The sequence below is a fragment of the Pan paniscus genome, chromosome 20, assembly GCF_029289425.2.
Source record: "Pan paniscus chromosome 20, NHGRI_mPanPan1-v2.0_pri, whole genome shotgun sequence".
NCBI lineage: Eukaryota > Metazoa > Chordata > Mammalia > Primates > Hominidae > Pan > Pan paniscus.
This window is the reverse complement of record NC_073269.2, coordinates 20,575,417-20,598,465: the sequence shown is the minus strand read 5'-3', so window position 1 is coordinate 20,598,465 and position 23,049 is coordinate 20,575,417. Positions and strand designations below refer to the sequence as shown.

General features: G+C 46.6%; 1 protein-coding gene across 1 annotated transcript; it reads right to left on the bottom strand.

Moving 5' to 3' along the window:
- Positions 1-213: 213 nt before the first annotated feature.
- On the bottom strand, positions 214-21,319 carry CYP4F12 (cytochrome P450 family 4 subfamily F member 12). Its single transcript, XM_008966102.4, has 13 exons — positions 21,275-21,319; positions 20,683-20,881; positions 17,182-17,326; positions 15,292-15,345; positions 15,070-15,197; positions 13,079-13,200; positions 11,807-12,077; positions 10,672-10,738; positions 10,357-10,486; positions 1,282-1,415; positions 1,126-1,190; positions 839-921; positions 214-443 (listed from the first exon to the last, which is right to left on the bottom strand). The coding sequence occupies exons 2-13, from the start codon at positions 20,878-20,880 to the stop codon at positions 266-268; spliced, it is 1,575 nt and encodes a 524-aa protein (XP_008964350.2). The 5' UTR covers position 20,881; positions 21,275-21,319; the 3' UTR covers positions 214-265.
- Between the last annotated feature and the right edge of the window lie 1,730 nt (positions 21,320-23,049).

The window sequence follows — 23,049 nt, the reverse complement described above, 5'->3', positions numbered from 1 at the left end:
TCCATACTGTCCACAGGATAAAGTCCATACTTGGGCTCTGAGAGACCCTGCTATAAGCATGGAGGCCCTATGCTCAGCCAAAGAGGCAGTCAGGTTCTTGGTTTCAGGGAAAACATCCTGCCTAACCCACCCACGTTAGGCCCCTTCCCTGAAGCCTCCCAGTCCCCAAGAGCCCCCTGCAGGCTGTCAGTGAGGCCCAGGCAGAGGTGACAGCACCGTTTTATTCATGACAATCTGCAAAAAGACAGGTGGATGGGTCAGAAAGTCACTGCAAGCCTACATTCAGGGGCTCCACCCGCAGCCAAAGCCCGCCCTCGGCGCGCATGATCAGTTCCGGCTTCCTGCGGGGCTCAGTGTGGTCTGGCAGGAACCGGAAGTGCAGCAGCATCAACGCCAGGACCACTTTCATCTCCGCCATGGCGAACGCCTGCCCGATGCAGTTCCTGCAGGCGGGAGTGGGGACTGTGACTGTGCCCAAGTCCCGCATTTGGGTCCCATCAACCCAGGAACCTGGCCTGGGACCCCCAACTGCACCCAGCTCAGCCTGAGAGATAGAGAGAAAGACTAAGCGTGCCTGGGACTCCCATGTGGGCTTGTATGTCCCGGAGACTGGGCCTGACTCCAGCTCCCAGCTCAGACCAGCAGATGGAGAAGGGGATTTTGAGCACTCCGCCGACCCCTCTAGGACCTACTCATCCCCATTCTATGGACGTTTTCCCATAAACTGTGAAGGAATGGAGGGAAGGAGAGCTGGAACTGGGACCATCTGCAACGTCCCCCTTTTTTTAACTCCCGCACCCATCATCCCATCCCTGCCTCAGACACAGGGCGCTCTTACCTGGGCCCTGCGGAGAACGGAATAAAAGCCAGAGGGGACCTCCCCTTGCTGTTCTCTGGGTCAAAGCGGAAGGGGTCGTAGACCTGCAGGTGAGACAAAGAAGGTTCGCCCGTGGGATTTCCTATGTCCAGCAGCCTTGGAGAGACAGTTGTGTGTGTTTTGGGGCAAGGTGATGTTGGATTTTCCTCATCAAAACCCTGCCCCCTCCACTAGGAACCTTGGAATTCACACACACACACACAAAAGTAGAGGATAGGGGTGGTGGTGGTGAATGGGGAAGGCAGCACCTCAGGATCCGGCCACACAGTTGGGTTGTGATGGACCCCTATAATATTGATGACGCAGGTAATGCCTGTGGGAGAGAAAGGGGCAGTCAGGACAAGGATCCCCTGAGGGAACCATCTTCCTACCCGGGAGGCTTCTCCCCCTGAGGCTGTGGGCACCTTTGGGGATGACTCGGCCATCTGGGAGAACAATGTCCTGGGTGCAGCATCGGGAGATGAAGGGAGCTGGGGGATGTAACCTCAGGCTCTCCTTCACGCACATGGTCAGGAAGGGCAGCTGGGCAAGGTCGTCCCTAAGGAAACACCCCAGCCCCAGTCATTATCAAGGGAGCAAAGACACAACTCTCCACCTTTTCTATTTGCAAATGAGACCTTTTCTCCCTATCACAAAATAAACTCCACGGGGATCAAACATTTGAGAATTTTAAAAAGCAGAAAACAATTAGAGAAGCAGAGAATTAGAAAAGTACCAGAGAAAATTTAGCCAAATAGATAAAAATAAATACTCTGAGGAAAACACCCAGAAGCCAGCGGTAAAAAATTAACAAACTCACATAAAAATAAATATTGTCTATGGCAAGAAAGCAAACTCAAATGCAAATGAATAACAAACAACATACCCAGATCCAATGTTTTGCTCTTATTTAGCATGGTGCTAGAGATACTAGCAAGTGCAATTAGGCAAGGGAAAAAAGGAGAGTCATGCAATTTGTTTTTTTTGTTTTGTTTTTTTATTATTATTATACTTTTAGGGTACATGTGCACAATATGCAGGTTAGTTACATATGTATACATGTGCCATGCTGGTGTGCTGCACCCATTAACTCGTCATTTAGCATTAGTTATATCTCCTAATGCTATCCCTTCCTGCTCCCCCCCACCCCACAACAGTCCCCAGAGTGTGATGTTCCCCTTCTTGTGTCCATGTGTTCTCATTGTTCAATTCCCACCTACGAGTGAGAACATGCGGTGTTTGGTTGTTTTGTCTTTGCGATAGTTTACTGAGAATGATGATTTCCAATTTCATCCATGTCCCTACAAAGGACATGAACTCTTCATTTTTTATGGCTGCATAGTATTCCATGGTGTATATGTGCCACATTTTCTTAATCCAGTCTATCATTGTTGGACATTTGGGTTGGTTCCAAGTCTTTGCTGTTGTGAATAGTGCCGCAATAAACATACGTGTGCATGTGTCTTTATAGCCGCATGATTTATAGTCCTTTGGGTATATACCCAGTAATGGGATGGCTGGGTCAAATGGTATTTCTGGTTCTAGATCCCTGAGGAATCGCCACACTGACTTCCACAATGGTTGAACTACTTTACAGTCCCACCAACAGTGTAAAAGTGTTCCTATTTCTCCACATCCTGTCCAGCACCTGTTGTTTCCTGACTTTTTAATGATTGCCATTCTAACTGGTGTGAGATGGTATCTCATTGTGGTTTTGATTTGCATTTCTTTGATGGCCAGTGATGGTGAGCATTTTTTCATGTATTTTTTGGCTGCATAAATTGTTGGAAGTTCTAGCCAGGGCAATTAGGCAGGAGAAGGAAATAAAGGTTATTCAATTAGGAGAAGAAGACGTCAAATTGTCCCTGTTTGCAGATGACATCATTGTATATCTAGAAAACCCCATTGTCTCAGCCCAAAATCTCCATAAGCTGATAAGCAACTTCAGCAAAGTCTCAGGATACAAAATCAATGGACAAAAATCACAAGCATTCTTATACACCAATAACAGACAAACAGAGAGCCAAATCATGAGTGAACTCCCATTCACAACTGCTTCAAAGAGAAGAAAATACCTAGGAATACAACTTACAAGGGACGTGAAGGACATCTTCAAGGAGAACTACAAACCACTGCTCAATGAAATAAAAGAGGATACAAAGAAATGGAAGAACATTCCATGCTCATGGGTAGGAAGAATCAATATCGTGAAAATGGCCATACTGCCCAAGATAATTTATAGATTCAATGCCATCCCCATCAAGCTACCAATGACTTTCTTCACAGAATTGGAAAAAACTACTTTAAAGTTCATATGGCACCAAAAAAGAGCCCGCATCGCCAAGTCAATCCTAAGCCAAAAGAACAAAGCTGGAGGCATCATGCTACTTGACTTCAAACTATACTACAAGGCTACGGTAACCAAAACAGCGTGGTACTGGTACCAAAACAGAGATACAGATCAATGGAACAGAACAGAGCCCTCAGAATTAACGCCACATATCTACAACTATCTGATCTTTGACAAACCTGAGAAAAACAAGCAATGGGGAAAGGATTCCCTATTTAATAAATGGTGCTGGGAAAACTGGCTAGCCATATGTAGAAAGCTGAAACTGGATCCCTTCCTTACACCTTATACAAAAATTAATTCAAGATGGATTAAAGACTTAAACGTTAAACCTAAAACCATAAAAACCCTAGAAGAAAACTCAGGCATTACCATTCAAGACATAGGCATGGGCAAGGACTTCATGTCTAAAACACCAAAAGCAATGGCAACAAAAGCCAAAATTGACAAATGGGATCTAATTAAACTAAAGAGCTTCTGCACAGCAAAAGAAACTACCATCAGAGTGAACAGGCAACCTACAAAATGGGAGAAAATTTTCGCAACCTACTCATCTGACAGAGGGCTAATATCCAGAATCTACAATGAACTCAAACAAATTTACAAGAAAAAAACAACTCCATCAAAAAGTGGGCGAAGGACATGAACAGACACTTCTCCAAAGAAGACATTTATGCATCCAAAAAAACACGAGAGTCAGGCAATTTGAAATGTGGTAGTAAATGTATCATTTTGGCAGATAGTGATTTTATACTTAGAAAACACTAGAGGCCCCACTGGAAAACGTTTATAAACATTTAAGATCGAGCAAAGGAGCTGAATTCTCTGCTTAATCTTTCTTCTTTTGCAGTGGCTATTTAAAATTTTCATACCGTCTGCAATTACCTGGTTCAGAATTTGAAAACTATAAAACATAATTCACTCCTATGGCCCAATGCCATTTACTTCTCCCCACACGTTGCCAGGTTATTATTTTTTTAATGTATGCTTTCTGGGCTGATTTTAAGCATCTTAAAAAATTATATAGGAGCACACCATCTACTGTAGACACTATTCTGTATCTTTTTAATGGGGGGAGGGAATGGAGTGTCTGTCGCTCAGACTGGAGTGCAGTGACACAATCTTGTCTCACTGCAACCTCCACCTCCCAGGTTCATGTGATTCTCCTGCCTCAGCCTCCCAAGTAGCTGGGACTACAGGCATTCACCACCACTGCCAGCTAATTTTTTTTTTTTTTTTTAGTAGAGATGGGGTTTCCCCATGTTGGCAAGGCTGGTCTTGAACTCCTGATCTCAAGTGATCTGCCCACCTTGGCCTCCCAAAGTACTGGGATTACAGGCATGAACCACCATGCCTGGCGTGTATCTTTTCTCATTTACCAGTTTATCACTTTTTCATAGCCCCTGGGACTTACGTCAAAATAAGGTTATCCCTACTCTGGCGCTATGAAATAATTTTCTCATGGTTCCTTCTAGAGCTTTTAGGACTCTTTTAGAAAAAAATGATTAATCTGAACATTATCTTGTCATAAGATATGACAACCAGGTTCAGTTGCCTTTTTTCCAGAAGGCTTTCCAGTTGCCCCAAGAGCTTTTACTTAATTATCTATATTTTTTCTCTTGATACGCATACCATCTTTAGCATATACTATGTTCATTGGGCATAGAATTTATATGCATAAATCATTAGTTTTACCATATAGAAATAACCATCAAATGAAAAGATAATAAAAGAAAAGATACTAGTCATAATAATATAAAATACCTGGATTAAACTTAAAAAGAAACATGAAATCTCTGTATTTCATTATAAATTTCCCTCAATCCAAATAAAACATACACTTTATCACACAACAAATGTTTGCAAGGGTTGATTTAACAACAAAAAAAAGCCACTCTGCCAGATATTAAAACCTATTAGAAAGTCAGAGTATTGGGAGGCCGAGGTGGGTGGATCACTTGAGGTCAAGAGTTTGAGACCAGCCTGACCAATGTGGTGAAACCTCATCTCTACCTAAAACACAAGAATTAGCCGGGTGTGGTGGAGGATGCCTGTAGTCCCAGTCACTCGAGAGGCTGAGTAATATCACATTGCACCCCATAAATATATATAATTAAAATTTGCCAATTAAAAATAAAAACAAACGAATTTTCCAAAACTCATATTTTTAGAAAAAGAAAAGCTCCCAAAGATATATTGTTAATGTGCAGATCTGTCTCTTCTTTATTTCCTTTTATTTCAATAACATTTGGGATATAAGTGGTTTGGTTACATGGATGATTTCTATAGTGGTGAATTCTGAGGTTTTAGTGCACCCATCACCCATGCAGTGTATACTGTCCCCAATATGCAGTCTTTTCTCCCTTACCCGGCTCCCAACCTTGCTCTCCGAGTCTCCAAAGCTCATTATATCACTCTGTATGTATTTGTGTCCTCACAGCTTAGCTCCCACTTATAGGTGAAAATATATGGTATTTGGTTTTCTATTCTTGAGTTACTTCACTTAGAATAATGGCCTCCAGCTCCATCCAAGTTGCAGCAAAAGACATTATTTCATTCCTTTTTATGACTGAGTAGTATTCCATTGTGTGTATATGCCACATTTTCTTTATCCACTCATTGGTCAATGGGCAGTTAGGTTGGTTCCGTATTTTTACAATTGTGAATTGTGCTACTATAAGCATGCATGTGCATGTGCCTTTTTCATATAATCACTTTTCCTTTGGGTAGATACCTAGTAGTGAGATTGCTGGATGGAATGGTAGATTTACTTTTAGTTCTCTAAGGAATATCCTTATCGTTTTCCACAGAGGTTACATTAATTTTCATTGCAGTGTATGAGCATTCACTTTTCAACATATCCACAACATACATCTACTGTTTTTTGACTTTTTAATTATGGCCATTCTTGTAGAAACAAGATGGTGTCTCATTGTGGTTTTAATTTGCATATCCTGATGATTAGTGATGTTGAGCATTTTTTCCATATGAAAAAATGCTGTTTTCATGGCTGTTTGTGTATCTTCTTTTGAGAATTATATGCTCATGCCCTTTGCCCACTTTTTGATGGAACTAATTGTTTGTGTTTTTTTTCCTTGCTGAGTTGTTTGAGTTCCTTGTAGATTCTGGATACTAGCCCTTTGTCAGATGCATAGTTTGCAAATATTTTCCCCCACTCTGTAGGTTGTCTGTTAAATCGGCTATTATTATTATTATTATTTTGTTGTGCAGAAGCTTTTTAGTTTAATTAAGTTCCACTGATTTATTTTTGGCTTTGTTGCATTTGCTTTTGTGGTCTTGGTCACGAATTCTTTGCCTAGGTCAATGTCCAAAAGAGTTTTTCCAAAGTTATCTTATAGAATTGTTATGGTTTCTGTCTTAGATTTAAGCCTTTGATTTTTGTACAAGGTGAGAGATGGGGATGCAGTTTCATTTTTCTACATGTGGCTGTCCAGTTTTCCCAGCACCATTTATTGAATAGGGTGTCTTTCCCCAATTTATGTTTTTGTATGCTTTGTCAAAGATCAGTTGGCTGTAAGTATTTGGCTTTATTTCTGGGTCCTCCTTTCTGTTCCATTCATCTAAATGCCTACTTTTATACCAGTACCATGCTGTTTTGGTAATTGTAGCCTTGTAATGTAATTTGAAGTCTGGTAATGTGATGCCTCCAAATTTTTTCTTTTTGCTTGGTATTGCTTTGACTACACAGGCTCTGTTTTGGTTCCATATGAATTTTAGAATTGCTTTTCCCAGTTCTGTGAAAAATGATGAAGGCATTTTCATAGGCATTGTGTTAAATCTGTAGATTGCTTTGCACTATGATCATTTTCACAATATTGATTCTTCCAATCCATGAACATGGGATGTGTTTTCATTGGTTTGTGTCATCTATGGTTTTGTCCAGCACTGTTTTGTAGTTCTCCTTGTAGAGAGCTTTAACCTCCTTGGTTAAGTATATTCCTAGGTATTTTTTTTTTTTTGCAACTGTTTTTTTGTTTGTTTGTTTTGCCCTGTGAGAGTCAGAGGGCGGTTCTTAGGTCACTGGGGTAATGTTCCAGAGGTGAGTATAACCGCCTCTGCCTCACAGAAGAGTTTGACAAGGGAGTGGAGAGTAGCAGGTGGCCGTAAGCCTCATCTAGCTCCCATGCAGTTGGCACAAGGTGGGTCTCACACATGCAGTGTTCCACTCATAGCACTGGATTTAGATCCAGGTAGTCTGTGCACAGAACTCAGCCCTGCCCCAGGCCATAAGCTTTTCCCACAGAAATAGCAATGCTTTCAGGCCATGTCCTTTTTTGTCCCTGTCCAAGGCCAGGCACCCAGCTTCTGAACTCCTGTCTGCAGCACACTTCCTGCTTGCCTCCCGGGTTCTGGTCAAGGGAGTTCATCCCCACTCAAGGTTATATCAAGAAATTCATTTGGGCATTTCATTCAACCTGTGACCTCGCCTGAGCTAGTTGTCTGACTTCCCTAAGGTCCCCTGTGAGATACAATAAGGAATGGCTTCCCTCAGTCCATGCTGGAGATTGTGAATGCCTGCAAGGGACTTCCTGCTGCTGCTTCTACTTTTATATTTCTTACCACTCCCTAAATCAGTTCAAGCCCTGGATAGAGTTAAGGCCTTCTCTTGTGGTCTGGATTTTCAGATTCTCCAGTGAAGATGTGTACGCTGCAGGCAGTCTCTCCCCCTCTCACACTCTGAGGATTCACAGTTTTTCACCTGTCTCACAGAGTAGAATGCAGCCTGCAGCTTCTTTTGAAGGGTCTGTGGATTCTTCTGGTTTTCCTGTTAAGTCCCTGTGTTGTTTCTTGGGAAAAGAAAGCTTACACTATGAATCTCTACACACTATTCTGTCCTTCCACATGGGAGAGGCACACTGACATTGCCTCCAACCCACCATCTTGGGAAAAAGTACTGTGTCTATTTTATACACTCTTATTTGTATGGAAGAAGTCTGTGTTCTTATAAAGTGGGCATCAAGATAGCCATCTTCTGGAGGGACACACAAAACCATTGATGGTAGAAACTACTAGGGTGACAGTTAAGAAGGAAGCTCTTTTTTTTTTTTGAGACAGAGTCTCGGTCTGTTGTCCAGGCTGGAGTGCAATGGTGCAATCTCAGCTCACTGCAAGCTCCGCCTCCCGGGTTCACGCCATTCTCCTGCCTCAGCCTCCAGAGTAGCTGGGACTACAGGCACGTGCCATCACGCCCGGCTAATTTTTTGTATTTTTAGTAGAGACGGGGTTACACCGTGTTAGCCAGGATGGTCTCGATCTCCTGACCTCGTGATCCGCCCGCCTCGGCCTTCCAAAGTGCTGGGATTACAGGCGTGAGGAAAGCTCATTTTTATAAATGTTTTAGACACTTTTTTTGTTTACAAAGTGCACAATATTACTTAATATCTTGGTTTTTAAAAGCATAAAAAGTGTTGCCACCTTTTAGGACTGCTGTGCTGAGCAAAGGCTTGGACGGGAGGACACGGCCTCCAAAACACATGTCCAGTCCATTGCCTCCTCTCCATCCCCAGCCCCTGCCCTGGCTCAGGTCCCAGAATGTCTTCACTGGGACTTCATTCTACAGCTGATCTTCTCTCCACAGTAGCTCTGAAAAGATCTTTCTGGTGCCCAGATATGACCTGCCCCTCCCCTGCTCAACCACTTGTTATGGCTCCCCATTGCCTTTGGGTTAAAATGGAAGCCATTACCATTTTCCCATATTTTCCACAGCCAGACTCTGCTTTCACTTCCGTAGTTATTATCTCATCACAACTCAGTTCCTCTCTCTCTCATTCTCTCTCTGTCTCCTTCTGTCTTCCCTCCTCTCTTTATCTTGCTCTCCCTCACTTTTCCTCCCTCTTACTTCTTCCTCCCTTTATAACCATCTCCTTCCCTGACACACAAACCTCTCTTTCACTCTTTTCCCTCTCTCCTGCTCCCTCTTTTTGCATTTTTGCCCAGGCTCTCTTTTTGACCTAGGGCACTACTGCATCCAAACACCTACTGATCACCATTCAGGGTTTCAGTTGAGGCACTTTATTATTTTGGTTTTTTACTTTTTTAGAAATGGGTTCTTTCTATATTGCCCAGGTTGATCTTAAACCTGACCTCAAGTGATTCTCCCACTTCAGCCTCCTCGGTACTTGGTATCACAAGCGACAGCCACCAGATCTGGCTTGAAACACTTTCTATAACACTTTCTGTACTCCCAGCCATGCTTCTCTTGCTCTCAACTCCATCCTTGCCTATGTGGACTGGGAATGTCTTGTGGGGAACTGTTCCTACTAGGCTGGGAGTACCTGGAAAACACATCCATAGGCAGGGTTCTTTCCAGGTCTCCAGAGCACAGGAAGGTGCTGGGAACAAAACTAGCAATGGAAAGGCATGTGGAAGAGTTTGCTGAATGAAGACTGAATGGATGAACGATGCAGGTGTTCTAGACAAAAGATAGATGACTTTTACCCCCAGGACTCCCTTAGGACTCCCTGGACTGGACTGGAGGGTAGGAATTAGGGAACAGAAGAGAAAACATTCAGGAACTAAAGATGTTTGAAAAAAATATGATAATTCAGAGAAAACAAGAAAGGAGTGAAGGGAAAATTCATTGACTGAACATGTCTAGATGTCATCGTCTGCCTTCATATATTGTCCCTAGTTCTCTCAGCAGGCTAGGACTCTCTGTCCCAAAAGTCTGAAAACTTTCCCCTGCTAGCCAGGCTGGATACCAAGTTCTGCTTCTGTGCTCTGCTCCTAGTACTACTAAGCAATAATGGAAGAATTGACAAAAACAACTTCCCCCTCCCCACCTGAGCAAACATTCAAGAAGTGAGGATTTTCGAAAAAACTGATAAATTTCTGGGAGAACAGAAAGAGAGTGGAGGGGAAGTTCATTTGCTGAACATGTGCAAAGTAGCATTATCTGTCCTCACACATTGTCACCAATTCTCTTAGCAGCCCGGGTCTTTCGGTCCTAAAGGCCTGCAACTTTTCCCCTGACAGCCAGGCTTGGTATCAAGCCCTGCCTGTGGTCCTCTGCTTTTATACCCACTAAGCAATAGTGGAAGAATCCACAAAACAACTCCTCCACCCCTCCTCACTTGGGGAGCAGAACCAATGATGGGCTCAGGAACAGGCCAGAAGAACTTGCACTCACCATTCAATCTCTTTAGGATCGCGGTCCTTCAGAAGCTCTTGCACCTCCTGTCGGCAGCGCTCCTGGTACTCTGGGTGCCTCGCAAGGTTGTACAGGACCCAGGAGAGGCCACTGGCCGTGGTGTCATGGCCTGAGGAGCAGCCAGGTAAGCTTGGCTTCAGCACCAGAGGGTGGACAGCGCCCAGATATTGAGGCCCTCAGGAGGATGGAGGGAGGGGGAAGATGGGCAGAATGGAGTGATCCAGGGTCCACCCACCCGGATCCTGAGATGGAGGGACCTCTGCCTCCACTGTAGTCCCACACTGGGACCCTCACCTCCAAACATGAAGGTGTCAGCCTCTGCTCTTATATCCTCATCTGACAATGCCTTCCCATCTTCATCCTGAAGAGAAAGCAAGACACACACACACACACATACAGACACACAGACACACACACACACACACACACACACACAAATTATACTATCTCTGAGACTCCGGAGTCTAACCTGAGATAATCTCTGAAGCTCTGATCTTCCAGAAACTCAAATGCACTCTGCACATCTAGATCTTTCTTGTTCACCATCACCAGAGCCCCAACTCCAAGGGCTTCCCCCAGATCCTTTGCCTCCTCTTTGGACCCTGGTGACAGGAATCAATGGTTCTCAAATATTTTCATTTTTCTGCATAATACAGACTTTCAGAGAAAAAGATACTGGCAACCTGGGGTACAGGATATTTGAGTGGCAATTTGCCTTGGAGGTTAGAAATTATGTATTGCTCCAAAAATATTTGCTCACATTCTAGAGTGGTAAACCCAGAGAATCTTATCTTTCCAGAAGATATTTGGGTTATAAAACTCTAGAAATTGCCATCTCACAGGAGAGGGGTAGTTTATACTCCAGAACAAAGCATTCTCTCTCTCTCTCTTTCTCTGTCTCTAACTTTCACCCTGTAATAAAGAAGGAGCATATGAGCTAGCTGTCCTATATAAGCTATAATACTCATAATGTGGGGGCCCCTCTCTTTGGTGCAAATTCTTGTGCATTTACAGGTAAAAACGTTGTGTTGCCCCAGGAATGGGGAGCCAGCACCACCATCCTACTCCACCTGCTGTTATTGCTGTAAATAATTAATGGGCTGCTGTGATCGAGGGGTTTGGTGCATCTTTTATCATAGATACAGACATAGACAAAGACATAGACATATAGATACACATAAAAATGTGAAAGACTAACACACTAACTTGTAAGTTGAATAAAATATCATGCTCTTCACAGTTTCAGAATTAGCAGTGCCCTGTGGGCTGCATGCAATAAAGTCATCTCTAAAACCTATCTGTGACCTTCCCTTTCTCAAGCATCTTCCATGGCTCCCAGTGCCCTTTGGATCAAAACCAATTTATTTCACCTGACATTTGACATGAAGCTCTATTCTCTCACCTAAATTCAGATCATAGAGAAACCTACCTTGCTCAGCAGAAGCACATCAATGAAATCCAAAGTCTTGGACTTGGCTTTGTCTTTGAGAAAATCATCAATACCCTGAGTGGGGAGGGTGCGACGCCGCTCCCGGATGACAGCATCTGTGAAGTCATGCACCAGGCGGCAGGCCCTGTGGAAGCGCCGCCCGTCATGGGAGAGGTAATACAGAAAGTCCATGTGCTGGAGGATATGCTGGTTTCTTTTTTCTACAAGGGCACTGAGCTCCAAGATGGTGGCAATATATTCACTGGGCCTCCTGCAGGCCAAGGGCAGAAAGGGAGGCAACAATGTAACGTATGCAAAGCCCCAGGAACACCTCCCACCAGCAGCCAGGAGCTACCTCCCATCAGGAAACTGAGTATCTAAAAACAGATGGTCCTAGAGATACATGGTGGGTATCAGTCATGAGATTGACTCTCTAGACTGTCTTCTCTCCCTGCATCCTATCTCTGAGAGCTGTCTCCATGCACCTAGGCACCTAGAATATAGCTTGGACACCATGCTTCTCTCCTCTGTCTCCCATCCAGTATGCAGTACTGATCATTTTCCTTACCAAAACTGTCCACACAACTCAGACTTCATCCTCTTCCAGGTCAGCCCTGCTCCAGCCCCCAGCATAACCAACTCTCTCTCTCTTTCTCTCTCTCTCTCTGTCTCTCTGTCTCATCTCTCTCTCTCTCTCTCTCTCTCTCTCTCTCCCTCTCTCTTTCACCCTGTAAGAAAGAAGGAGCAGCCGGGCACAGTGGCTCATGCCTGTAATCCCAACACTTTCTGAGGCCAAAGAGGGCAGATCACCTGAGGTCAGGAATTCGAGAACAGCCTGGACAACATGGCGAACCCCCTCTCTACTAAAAATACAGAAATTAGCTGGGCGTGGTGTCGGGCTATCAGTTTCCCACACAGCTCAGCTCTTACCACATCCATCATCAGTTGAAACTACAAAAGGTCTCTGGAAATGTCTTGATAAACTTCATAGCACTTTTCCTGATTTTCAGTGCCCTTAATATCTAGCCCCTACTTCCACAACCTCATTTCTACTGTCTCTTGCACATGCTTGGCTCATCCTAACCTTCTTGCTTTTACACACATATTTCTACCTGGAAAGACAGCACTTTCTCCTCTTCCTCGACCTTCAAAGCACAGCTATGATACAAATCCTCCCAAAAGGTACTTCTGGTTACTTTGCTCATTCCTCCCTCCCCAACTTACTCCCTTTGGTCCATGGATTCACATCCCAGGCCCTAGGAAGGAACTCACTCCTGACAATGGCTGTCAAAGCTGAAGATGCATTTCTGCAGACTGTCCAAGGTCATGAGGCTGATGTGCTCAAACATGTCCAGACGACTGCTGCCCTCTGAGGCCAGGTGCTGCCACTTGTCCTGGCCAGAGAAGGGAAGAGAGCTACAGCTGGGCCCTGCCTCCTTTGTGCCCCTCCCCAGTCCCAAACATCAGGATGGACTCCCCCACAACCAGCCTCCTGGTCCTCTGCCCCAGGAACCCATTGCCAGCAAGGACCAGACTGGGATGCGAGCAGAAACTGTTAGTATAGGAGATGAAGACCCATGGCTTGGAATCAAGAGACCTGCATTCAAGTCTCAGCTCTGTCTCCTATGCTCTGTGTGCCCTTGGTCAACCTATTGCCCTCCTCTAGGCCCCACCTGTCAAATATTCAATAACGGTCAAGGTGATCTACTTTGGGGCCAGATAAACCAGGATAGAATCTCTGCTCCACCAGTCCTAGCTCACTTCCTGGCTGGTTGAACTCTGTCCAGCTCCCTAATCTCTCCGGCCCTCAGTTCATCATCTGCAATAGGACAAAAATAACCATAACCTCACAGGATTATTAAAATTAACTTAGACAACTTATATCCTGGCATTGGGACATGACATTTTCTCAGGCATGTGATGAGTAAATGTTTGCTTTATTCATCTCCATTGTAATAAATTCATTTCAAAAATATCCCTGTGTTGGAAGAGACACTTCTTCATCAGCCCTGAGCATCCTTGCTGGGTATGCCACCAATGCAAGACCATGATGTTCTTACCTGAGCCATTTCTCAGAGTTGTATTTGCAGATAACAACCTGGAGAGATAAGGCAATGACTCCCCCTGGACCAATATCAGGCTTGTTTCTGCCACTATTAAAGCAGATTCCCTAAGCCTAATGCCCATTGCATGTCATGCAATGTACTGCATGAGCAGGCTAATGTAGAGGCCCACCAGTGTCACCCCCATGGAATTTAGGTAGACTCAGAAAAAGGATACAAACCAACAAGAAGTACATGTTACTTATTGTGCCTTGAGTAATCAACTACCCTTTGTCTCTGACCCAGGAGTCTGTTAGAATGCATGAGACAGTAACAAGCTAACTTATCAGTTTGCATATTTTAAAAAAATCCTAGACACTTCACAAAATCCTGACCCCCAATTCTTCACTTCTCCCTGTATTCATACCCTTTCCACAGTAATTTTTCAGCAACTCCCATTAAGAGATGCATTCTATTTTACACCCCTTTGAGTCTGTACTGGACTTTTGACTTTCGACTTTTTTTGGCCAGTACAATGTGGTGAAATGATGATGTAATAACTCTAATAGACTCAAACCTGGTTGAACTTTGAAGTATTGCAGAGACAATGTCCACAGACATTGCAGCCTCCTCTCAGTTTCTCGGAACCCAGTCTCTGCCATGTGAACAACAGGGTGCCTTCTGGAGGCAGAGAATCACATGGGGGAAAGTCCAGGTGTCACAGCTGAGCCCATCCCAGAACAGTCTGAAGGTACTGAAGCCCCAAACGTGAATGAACTGAGCCAGGATCAGCAAAGCTGCCCCCCGACCCACAGCTGCTCATGTGCCAAGAGTGATCCCTTCCACATCCAGAAGAACTGGCCAGCTGTCTCACAGACTCCTTAGCAATTGTAAACCCTTATGGCTCTAAGCCAATGAGTTCTGAAGTGGTTTGTAATCAGCAATGACTACTACACAATCTTCATTTTTACTCTCTTGAGTTTACAGGGATTCTGTGAGAAAAACACAGAAACTGACACCTTCTGAGAACCTACTGTGTGCCAAGTAAATGACCTTTCAAGTAGGGATTATCATCCCCATTTTACAGATGAGGAAACCAAGGCTCAGAGAGGAAGAGCAATGGCCCAGTGCCACCCAGAAGAGCCAAAATTCCAGACCAGATGTGTCCATGGTCCCTCCACCCCAAGACTCCAGCTGGGACCCAGACTTCAAGGGACTCACAAGCATGATGTTTGCACTCTTGTTGAAGATCGTTATATAGGACTTCAGGATGTTGAAATGGAAGGCGGGCGTCAGCATCCGACGGTGGCGGCTCCACTTGTCAACGCCACTCAGCAGGAGCCCATCCCCTGGCAGGGCAGCCAAGGACAGTGGGCAAGAGCAGCACTTCCCCTACTGTCCCTGCAAGGTTGTCCCCAACCCCTTTCACCTGCAGGTACTCACCCAGCCAGGGCTTCAGGAACCTGATGGAGAGATCATCCTTGAGTGCAATGGCAGCTGACATGAATGAAGACCATCAGGGGCCATGTAGAGGGCAAGAGAGGAACTTCAGGTATAGGGCAAGGCTCCCTACCAGCACTTTCCCCACTCCATGCCCAGCATAGCAGGAAGGGGGCCAAGGGCAAAGGACGAAGGGAGGATAGAGGAAGAAGGACCAGCCCAGGCTGCAACAGCACAGTAAAGCTATGACACAACCTAACAGGTCATAGCACACCCCAGCACGCCTTGACATGGCTCCTATATATCCCAACATGTTCCGCAACAACTGAACACAGCTCCACACTCTACAAAATACCTTTAAAGGACCTCGGACACCCTGTCTGCCATAGCACTCTCTGTCATCTCCTGACATGGACCTGAGATAGTCCGACATGACCTCTGTGTACCCCACAGACAGGCCCCAGATAGGGTTTAAATGTGATTTCTTAAATGTCCCGGACATTTCCCAGGTGTAACCAAGAGTTTTCTTCAAGCGTGATTAGAATGGATTCCGAAACCTGGCTTAGGGAGACTAAAATAATAACTCTGACAATTCCAAAGAGACCCTAGCTCCCAGACCTTGGACAAGCTACAAACATGGCCAAGAGATGACAAGGAGGAGAAAAGACAATTTCAAATCACACGTCAGAGAAGAACCAGAAAGTCTCTGACATGCCCCAAGTGTCCTCGACCACAGCTGAGCCACACACATGATGACTTCTCCATATGATCCCAGGTTAAACAGAAAAGATATAACCAGGTCTAATATTGAAACTATAGGCTATTTATGGGACCCCTGGGGGAAAGGTGAGCTTTCTGACAAGAACTGAGCTGCTAGGACCCATGGTTGACAGCATAAGAGAACGGCTGCCTTAAAAGAAAAAGTGATGCAGAGAAATGGCGAAATTAAGAAAAGGAGACAGATTCCTGATAATGTTCATTGACACCCGGATTCAGCCATGCCTGAAGACCACCCTCCCTGAACTTTACACTCCTTTGATTCTCTTTATTTGCTTAGAGCACACAAAGTTGAGTTTCCATCACTCACAACTGAAAGAGACCTCAGCAGCCAGAGAGCTGGTGACCTGCACAGAGTCACTAAGGATTTGGGGGTCAGAGCCATAGATTTTGTGGGATGCTGCCACTTCCCTAGCTCAGCCTGGTGTGTCCAAGGATGAGAAGAGCAGAGAGCAAGGGGAGATGAAGCAGCTGGTGTGGGTTCTCCTATTGGAGAATCCTGAAGCCTGTAGGAGGAGAGCAGGAAACTTAGGGTGGATGAGTGATAGGATGAGGTAGAAGGAACTGACCCATCATAGGTGGATGTCACATAAATAGCAGCCCAGATTCTCCACCAGCCACAAATCGTCCTATCGCTTTGGACTGAGGGATGGGCAAGGCTGGTGCCAGGACTGGCTGGGACCCCAAATACCAATGATGCCCACTGCATCATCCTGCCCCACACTTAAAAAATCCTACTTATTGGTCCAGACATAGCTCCAACAACTCTTCCTCCAGGAATCATTCCAGCCTGCCCCAGCAGACACCCAGTTCTCTGAGTTGTCATACCCATCTCTCTCTTGCGCATTCCTGACCCCAAGAAGCTGTAAATGTCTCTGTCTAGACCCGTGTCCTTAAGCATGGGGGTTCCTTCCAGAAAGGGCCCTGAATTGAGGCCTCTTGGAGCCCCAGTGGTGCCCAGAACACCAAGACAGGGAGCAGATGGCAATGGAGGGATAAGACATTGAGATGGACGTCTCAATGAGGGGCACGAGTACTCAAGGAGGGACCTGGGTACTGCAGAGACCACACAGAAGCTTGGCCTGGCACCCACCACCACAAGCTCTGCATGGGTACCTGAGGCATTGGTGATAGACCAGATGGTGTCAGGGTGGCATAAAACGATGAAGGGGATGATGGGACCCAGCCATATCGTAAAGCCCTGGGAATAGGTGGCTGACATCTGGGTCGAGTCCTTCAAGCCCTCCTCTGTAGGAGTGATCTGAAATCAAGTCAAGGGCTGTCATGTCCTGTGATGGTTAATTTTAGGTGTCCACTAGACTGGGCTACGGGACGCCCAGATAGCCAGTCAAACATTATTGCTGTGTGTCTCTGTGAGGGTGTTTGAGAACAGATTAGCATTTGAAGGTAAACAGGATGGAAATAGTAGTGCAGAGGAATGAGTGAGTGAGGAAAGGAATGAGTGAGTGAGGAGAGGAAAGAGTGAGTGAGGAGAGGAAGGAGTGAGTGAGGAGAGGAATGAGTGGCTGGGTAGAGGAATGAGTGAGTGAGGAGAGGAATGAGTGAGTGAGGAGAGGAATGAGTGAGTGAGGAGAGGAATGAGTGAGTGAGGAGAGGAATGAGTGAGTGAGGAGAGGAATGAGAGTGAGCAGAGGAATGAGTGAGTGAGCAGAGGAATGAGTGAGTGAGAGGAATGAGTGAGTGAGGAGAGGAATGAGTGAGTGAGGACAGGAATGAGTGAGCGAGGAGAGGAATGAGTGAGTGAGGAGAGGAATGAGTGAGTGAGGAGAGGAAGGAATGAGTGAGGAGAGGAATGAGTGCATGGGTAGAGGAATGAGTGAGTGAGGAGAGGAATGAGTGTGTGGGTAGAGGAATGAGGAAGTGAGAAGAGGAATGGGTGAGTGGGTAGATGAACGAGTGAGTGAGGAGAGGAATGAGTGTGTGGGTAAAGGAATGAGTGAGTGAGGAGAGGAACGAGTGAGTGAGGAGAGGAATGAGTGAGTGAGGAGAGGAATGAGTGAGTGAGGAGAAGAATGGGTGAGTGGGTAGATGAACGAGTGAGTGAGGAGAGGAATGAGTGAGTGAGGAGAGGAATGAGTGAGTGGGTAAAGAAATGGGAGGAGGGGAATGAGTGAGGAGAGGAATGAGTGAGTGAGGAGAGGAATGACTAAGTGAGCAGAGGAATGAGTGAGTGAGGAGAGGAATGAGTGAGTGAGGAGAGGAATGAGTGAGTGAGGAGAGGAATGAGTGAGTGAGGACAGGAATGAGTGAATGAGGAGAGGAATGAGTGAGTGCGTGAAGAACGAGTGAGTGAGGAGACGAATGACTAAGTGAGCAGAGGAATGGGTGAGTGGATAGAGGAATGAGTCCGTGAGGAGAAGAATGAGCGAGTGAGGAGAGGAATGAGTGAGTGAGGAGAGGAATGAGTGAGTGAGGAGAGGAAGTAGTGAGTGAGGAGAGGAATGAGTGAGTGAGGAGAGGAATGAGTGAGTGAGGACAGGAATGAGTGAGGAGAGGAATGAGTGAGTGAGTGAGGAATGAGTGAGAGAGGAGAGGAATGACTAAGTGAGCAGAGGAATGAGTGAGTGGATAGAGGAATGAGTGAGTGAGGAGAAGAATGAGCGAGTGAGGAGAGGAATGAGTGAGTGAGGAGAGGAATGAGTGAGTGAGGAATGAGTGAGTGAGGAGAGGAATGACTGAGCAGAGGAATGAGTGAGTGGATAGAGGAATGAGTGAGTGAGGAGAAGAATGAGCGAGTGAGGAGAGGAATGAGTGAGTGAGGAGAGGAATGAGTGAGTGAGGAGAGGAATGAGTGAGTGAGGAGAGGAATGAGTGAGTGAGGAGAGGAATGACTAAGTGAGCAGAGGAATGAGTGAATGGATAGAGGAATGAGTGAGTGAGGAGAGGAATGAGTGAGTGAGGAGAGGAATGAGTGAGTGAGGACAGGAATGAGTGAATGAGGAGAGGAATGAGTGAGTGAGTGAAGAATGAGTGAGTGAGGAGACGAATGACTAAGTGAGCAGAGGAATGAGTGAGTGGATAGAGGAATGAGTGAGTGAGGAGAAGAATGAGCGACTGAGGAGAGGAATGAGTGAGTGAGGAGAGGAATGAGTGAGTGAGGAGAGGAAGGAGTGAGTGAGGAGAGGAATGAGTGAGTGAGGAGAGGAATGAGTGAGTGAGGAGAGGAATGAGTGAGTGACTACAGGAATGAGTGAGGAGAGGAATGAGTGAGTGAGTGAGGAATGAGTGAGTGATGAGAGGAATGACTAAGTGAGCAGAGGAATGAGTGAGTGGATAGAGGAATGAGTGAGTGAGGAGAAGAATGAGCGAGTGAGGAGAGGAAGGAGTGAGTGAGGAGAGGAATGAGTGAGTGAGGAGAGGAATGAGTGAGTGAGGACAGGAATGAGTGAGTGAGTGAGGAATGAGTGAGTGAGGAGAGGAATGACTAAGTGAGCAGAGGAATGAGTGAGTGGATAGAGGAATGAGTGAGTGAGGAGAAGAATGAGCGAGTGAGGAGAGGAATGAGTGAGTGAGGAGAGGAATGAGTGAGTGAGGAGAGGAATGAGTGAGTGAGGAGAGGAATGAGTGAGTGAGTGAGGAATGAGTGAGGAGAGGAATGACTAAGTGAGCAGAGGAATGAGTGAGTGGATAGAGGAATGAGTGAGTGAGGAGAAGAATGAGCGAGTGAGGAGAGGAATGAGTGAGTGAGTGAGGAATGAGTGAGTGAGGAGAGGAATGACTGAGCAGAGGAATGAGTGAGTGGATAGAGGAATGAGTGAGTGAGGAGAAGAATGAGCGAGTGAGGAGAGGAATGAGTGAGTGAGGAGATGAATGAGTGAGTGAGGAGAGGAATGAGTGAGTGAGGAGAGGAATGAGTGAGTGAGTGAGGAATGAGTGAGTGAAGACAGGAATGACTGAGCAGAGAAATGAGTGAGTGGATAGAGGAATGTGTGAGTGAGGAGAGGAATGAGTGAGTGAGGAGAGCAATGAGTGAGTGAGGAGAGGAATGACTGAGCAGAGGAATGAGTGAGTGGATAGAGGAATGTGTGAGTGAGGAGAGGAATGAGTGAGTGAGGAGAGGAATGAGTGAGTGAGGAGAGGAATGAGTGAATGTGGAGAGGAATGAGTGAGTGAGGAGAGGAATGAGTGAATGTGGAGAGGAATGAGTGAGTGAGGAGAGGAATGAGTGAGTGGGGAGAGCAAAAAGTGAGTGGATAGAGGAATAAGTGAATGGGTAGATGAATGAGTGAGTGGATGGAGAAATGAGTGAGTGGGCAGAGGAATGAGTGAGTGAGGAGAGGAATGAGTGAGTGAGGAGAGGAATGAGTGAGTGAGGAGAGGAATGAGTGAGTAAGGAGGGGAACGAGTGAGTGAGGAGGGGAATGAGTGAGTGGGTAGGGGAGTGAGTGAGTGGGTAGAGGAGTGAGTGAGTGGGTAGAGGAGTGAGTGGGTAGAGGAATGAGTGAGTGAGCAGAGGAATGAGTGAGCCATCTCCCTTGCTTCTCTGGGGTCGCAGATCCCAGCCACCGTCAATACCCAGCTCACTGAGCCCCATTCCTGCTCCTCTGGAAGTCCATCCACCCTGAGACCTCAGACACATTTTGCTGTCACACTCACCAGGCCCAGGTGACCCCAAAACCAGTTCCGTTTTGGGGGCTGTGGGAAACACTGGAGCCGGCGGCAGTTGTTATAGAAGGCATAGGTCCAAGCCAGGATGCGGGTGAGTAGCCAGGAGCCCACAACCAGCAGCAGGAGTAGCCATGGGGATATTGCCACCTGTCTGAGGCCCAGCCAGGGCAGGCTCAGCAGCGACATCCTGCAGGGCACATGGGATGAAGGGTGAGGACCTGAGGCCCAGGGAAGAGCTCTGGGGACAGTGTGTAGGGGCGAAGTCAGGAACTGCTGGGGGCAGGGCAGGGAGGGCTCAGGGGTGAGTAAACGAGGGCTGAGATCTAAAGTCCAGAAAGTCCCAACCAAAACCAACAACCAAGTGGCCTCCAGTGACCTGGTAACCACACAGAAAGGGAAAGAGATGGGCCGATTAGAGTCCAGAAGGGCCCCGCCTGAATCCTTGGGAGTTTGCTAGGAGTCCAGTTACCAGGAAACCCCCAGTTTCCCATGCCAGCATCTTGGAGCCAACCCAGCCTTAGGCAGTCCCCTCTTCATCCCAGGCCAGGACCTTCCAGCCCTGCCACCCCCAGCCTGGTACCTTCTGTCGGGAGCAACTTGTCCCACACAACCTCCTCTCCTCTTCTGCTGGGAGATCTTTGGACCTGGCCCCTGATCTAGGGAAGGCCGTAGGAGGCGGGGCTGAGGCTGCCAATCCCCACAGCCTGGGTGTGTCTTCCGTGCCTGGGCAGCCAGCCAAAACCTGGGGTTGGGCCCACTGGGTGCAGCTCAGGGTGCCCCAGCCCGAGCACTGAATTCTCAGGTCTCAGTACCTTCTTGGGAGTTTGCAGGGGAAGTTGGGGGGTGGTTTGAGAGGACTCTGAGCCCCAAGTTTACCTCCACCCTGCCCTTCCAAGACAAGGGTGCTCAGATAAAAGCATATACTTATCATGACAGTTGGCAGCCAGCTGAGCTGGGCCAGGCCAACCCTTGTCCCAGATCATCTGGGCTCCTCTCCAAACATGGGCGGGGAGGATGTCAGGCGCCACATCTTGGTGCAGACTTAGGAGATTCAGAGACAGAAGCCTCTCATCTCTGGCTTCACAGCCTGGCAAGAGTTCAAGTCCTGCCTCCTGGCAGCCCAGGGCCTGAGTTGAGACCTGACTGCTTGAAGCAGGAAGAAAGAATCCAGCCCCAACCCCACTGAGGATTACCTTCGTCAGATTCTGGGGATAAAGAGCCCAGCTGGAGGAGCAAACCTAGAAGCTGGGCTCAGCTTAGGAGGACAGAGCGGAGGCACAGGGGATGAGGCTGAGAGGGGCCTTGAGCTGACGGGGTCCAGGCAGGGGAGGGCAGAGCAAAGGGATCCCGAGTGAAGTCCTTGTTCTGCCCTGTCCTTTCTCTGACTGTGGGCAGTGTGGCCATCCTGGGCTCAGGCTTCCCATCTGGGAAATGGGATGTCAGATGAGGCCTTAGAGGATGACGGAGGAAGGCTCCTAAGAAAAGGGAGCTCCAAAAAGAGGGACTGAAGGGAAGGGGATGACAACTAGCACTTGAGCTGCTGTGTGCCTGTCTCTACTCCATGCGAAAGACTGTATGGAAGGCACTACTGTGTGCACCTAGTGTGTGCCAGTCTCACTATATAAAGTGCACTTACTGTGTATCAGATACTCTACATAAATTCTATCTACTATGTGCCAGGTATGCCACATAAAGCTCACCTACTGTGTGCAGCATGCTGTACATAATGTAAGCTTACTTTATGCAGAGTACTTCATATAAAGCGTGCCTACTCTGTGCCATGTGCTGTATATAAAGCATACCTACTGTGTGTCAGGTGCTCCACATTGAGCATGTCTACTATGTACCTGGTGACCCACAGAAAGTGCACCTACTCTGCATCAAGTAATCTACATAAATCTTGTCTACTGTGTGCTGGCTACTCCACATATATGCACCTACTGTGTGCCAGGTGCTGCACATAAAGACTGTCTACGGTATGCTGGGAGCCCTTCACAAAACCTGTATCTTGAGTCCCTGGCCCTTTATATAAACCATGCTTGCTGTGTGCCAGGTGTTCTAAATAAAGCACACCTACTGTGTGCCGGATGTTCCACATAAAATGCTTCTCCCGTGTGTTAGGTCCCCTACATAAAGTAAAACTACTCGGTGCAACATACTTGACATAAAGCACACATACTGTGTGCCAGGTACACTATATAAAGTGTGCCTTATTGTGTGCCAGATATGCTACATAAAGAGCACCTACTGTGTGCCAGGTATGCCGCATAAAGTGTACCTACTATGTGCTAGGTACGCCACATAAAGTACACCTACTGTGTGCCAGGTGCTCTACATAAGGTGCACCTACTATGT

Bases quoted from the DNA above. Each gene is read 5' to 3' on its own strand.
- CYP4F12 (XM_008966102.4), bottom strand. From the start codon at position 20,880: ATGTCGCTGCTGAGCCTGCCCTGGCTGGGCCTCAGACAGGTGGCAATA. The intron at 17,327-20,682 runs GTGAGTGTGACA...ACTTGATTTCAG, and splicing joins TTTGGGGTCACCTGGGCCTG to ATCACTCCTACAGAGGAGGG. The intron at 10,739-11,806 runs GTAGGTTTCTCT...CTTTCTCTTCAG, and splicing joins ATGTGCTTCTGCTGAGCAAG to GATGAAGATGGGAAGGCATT.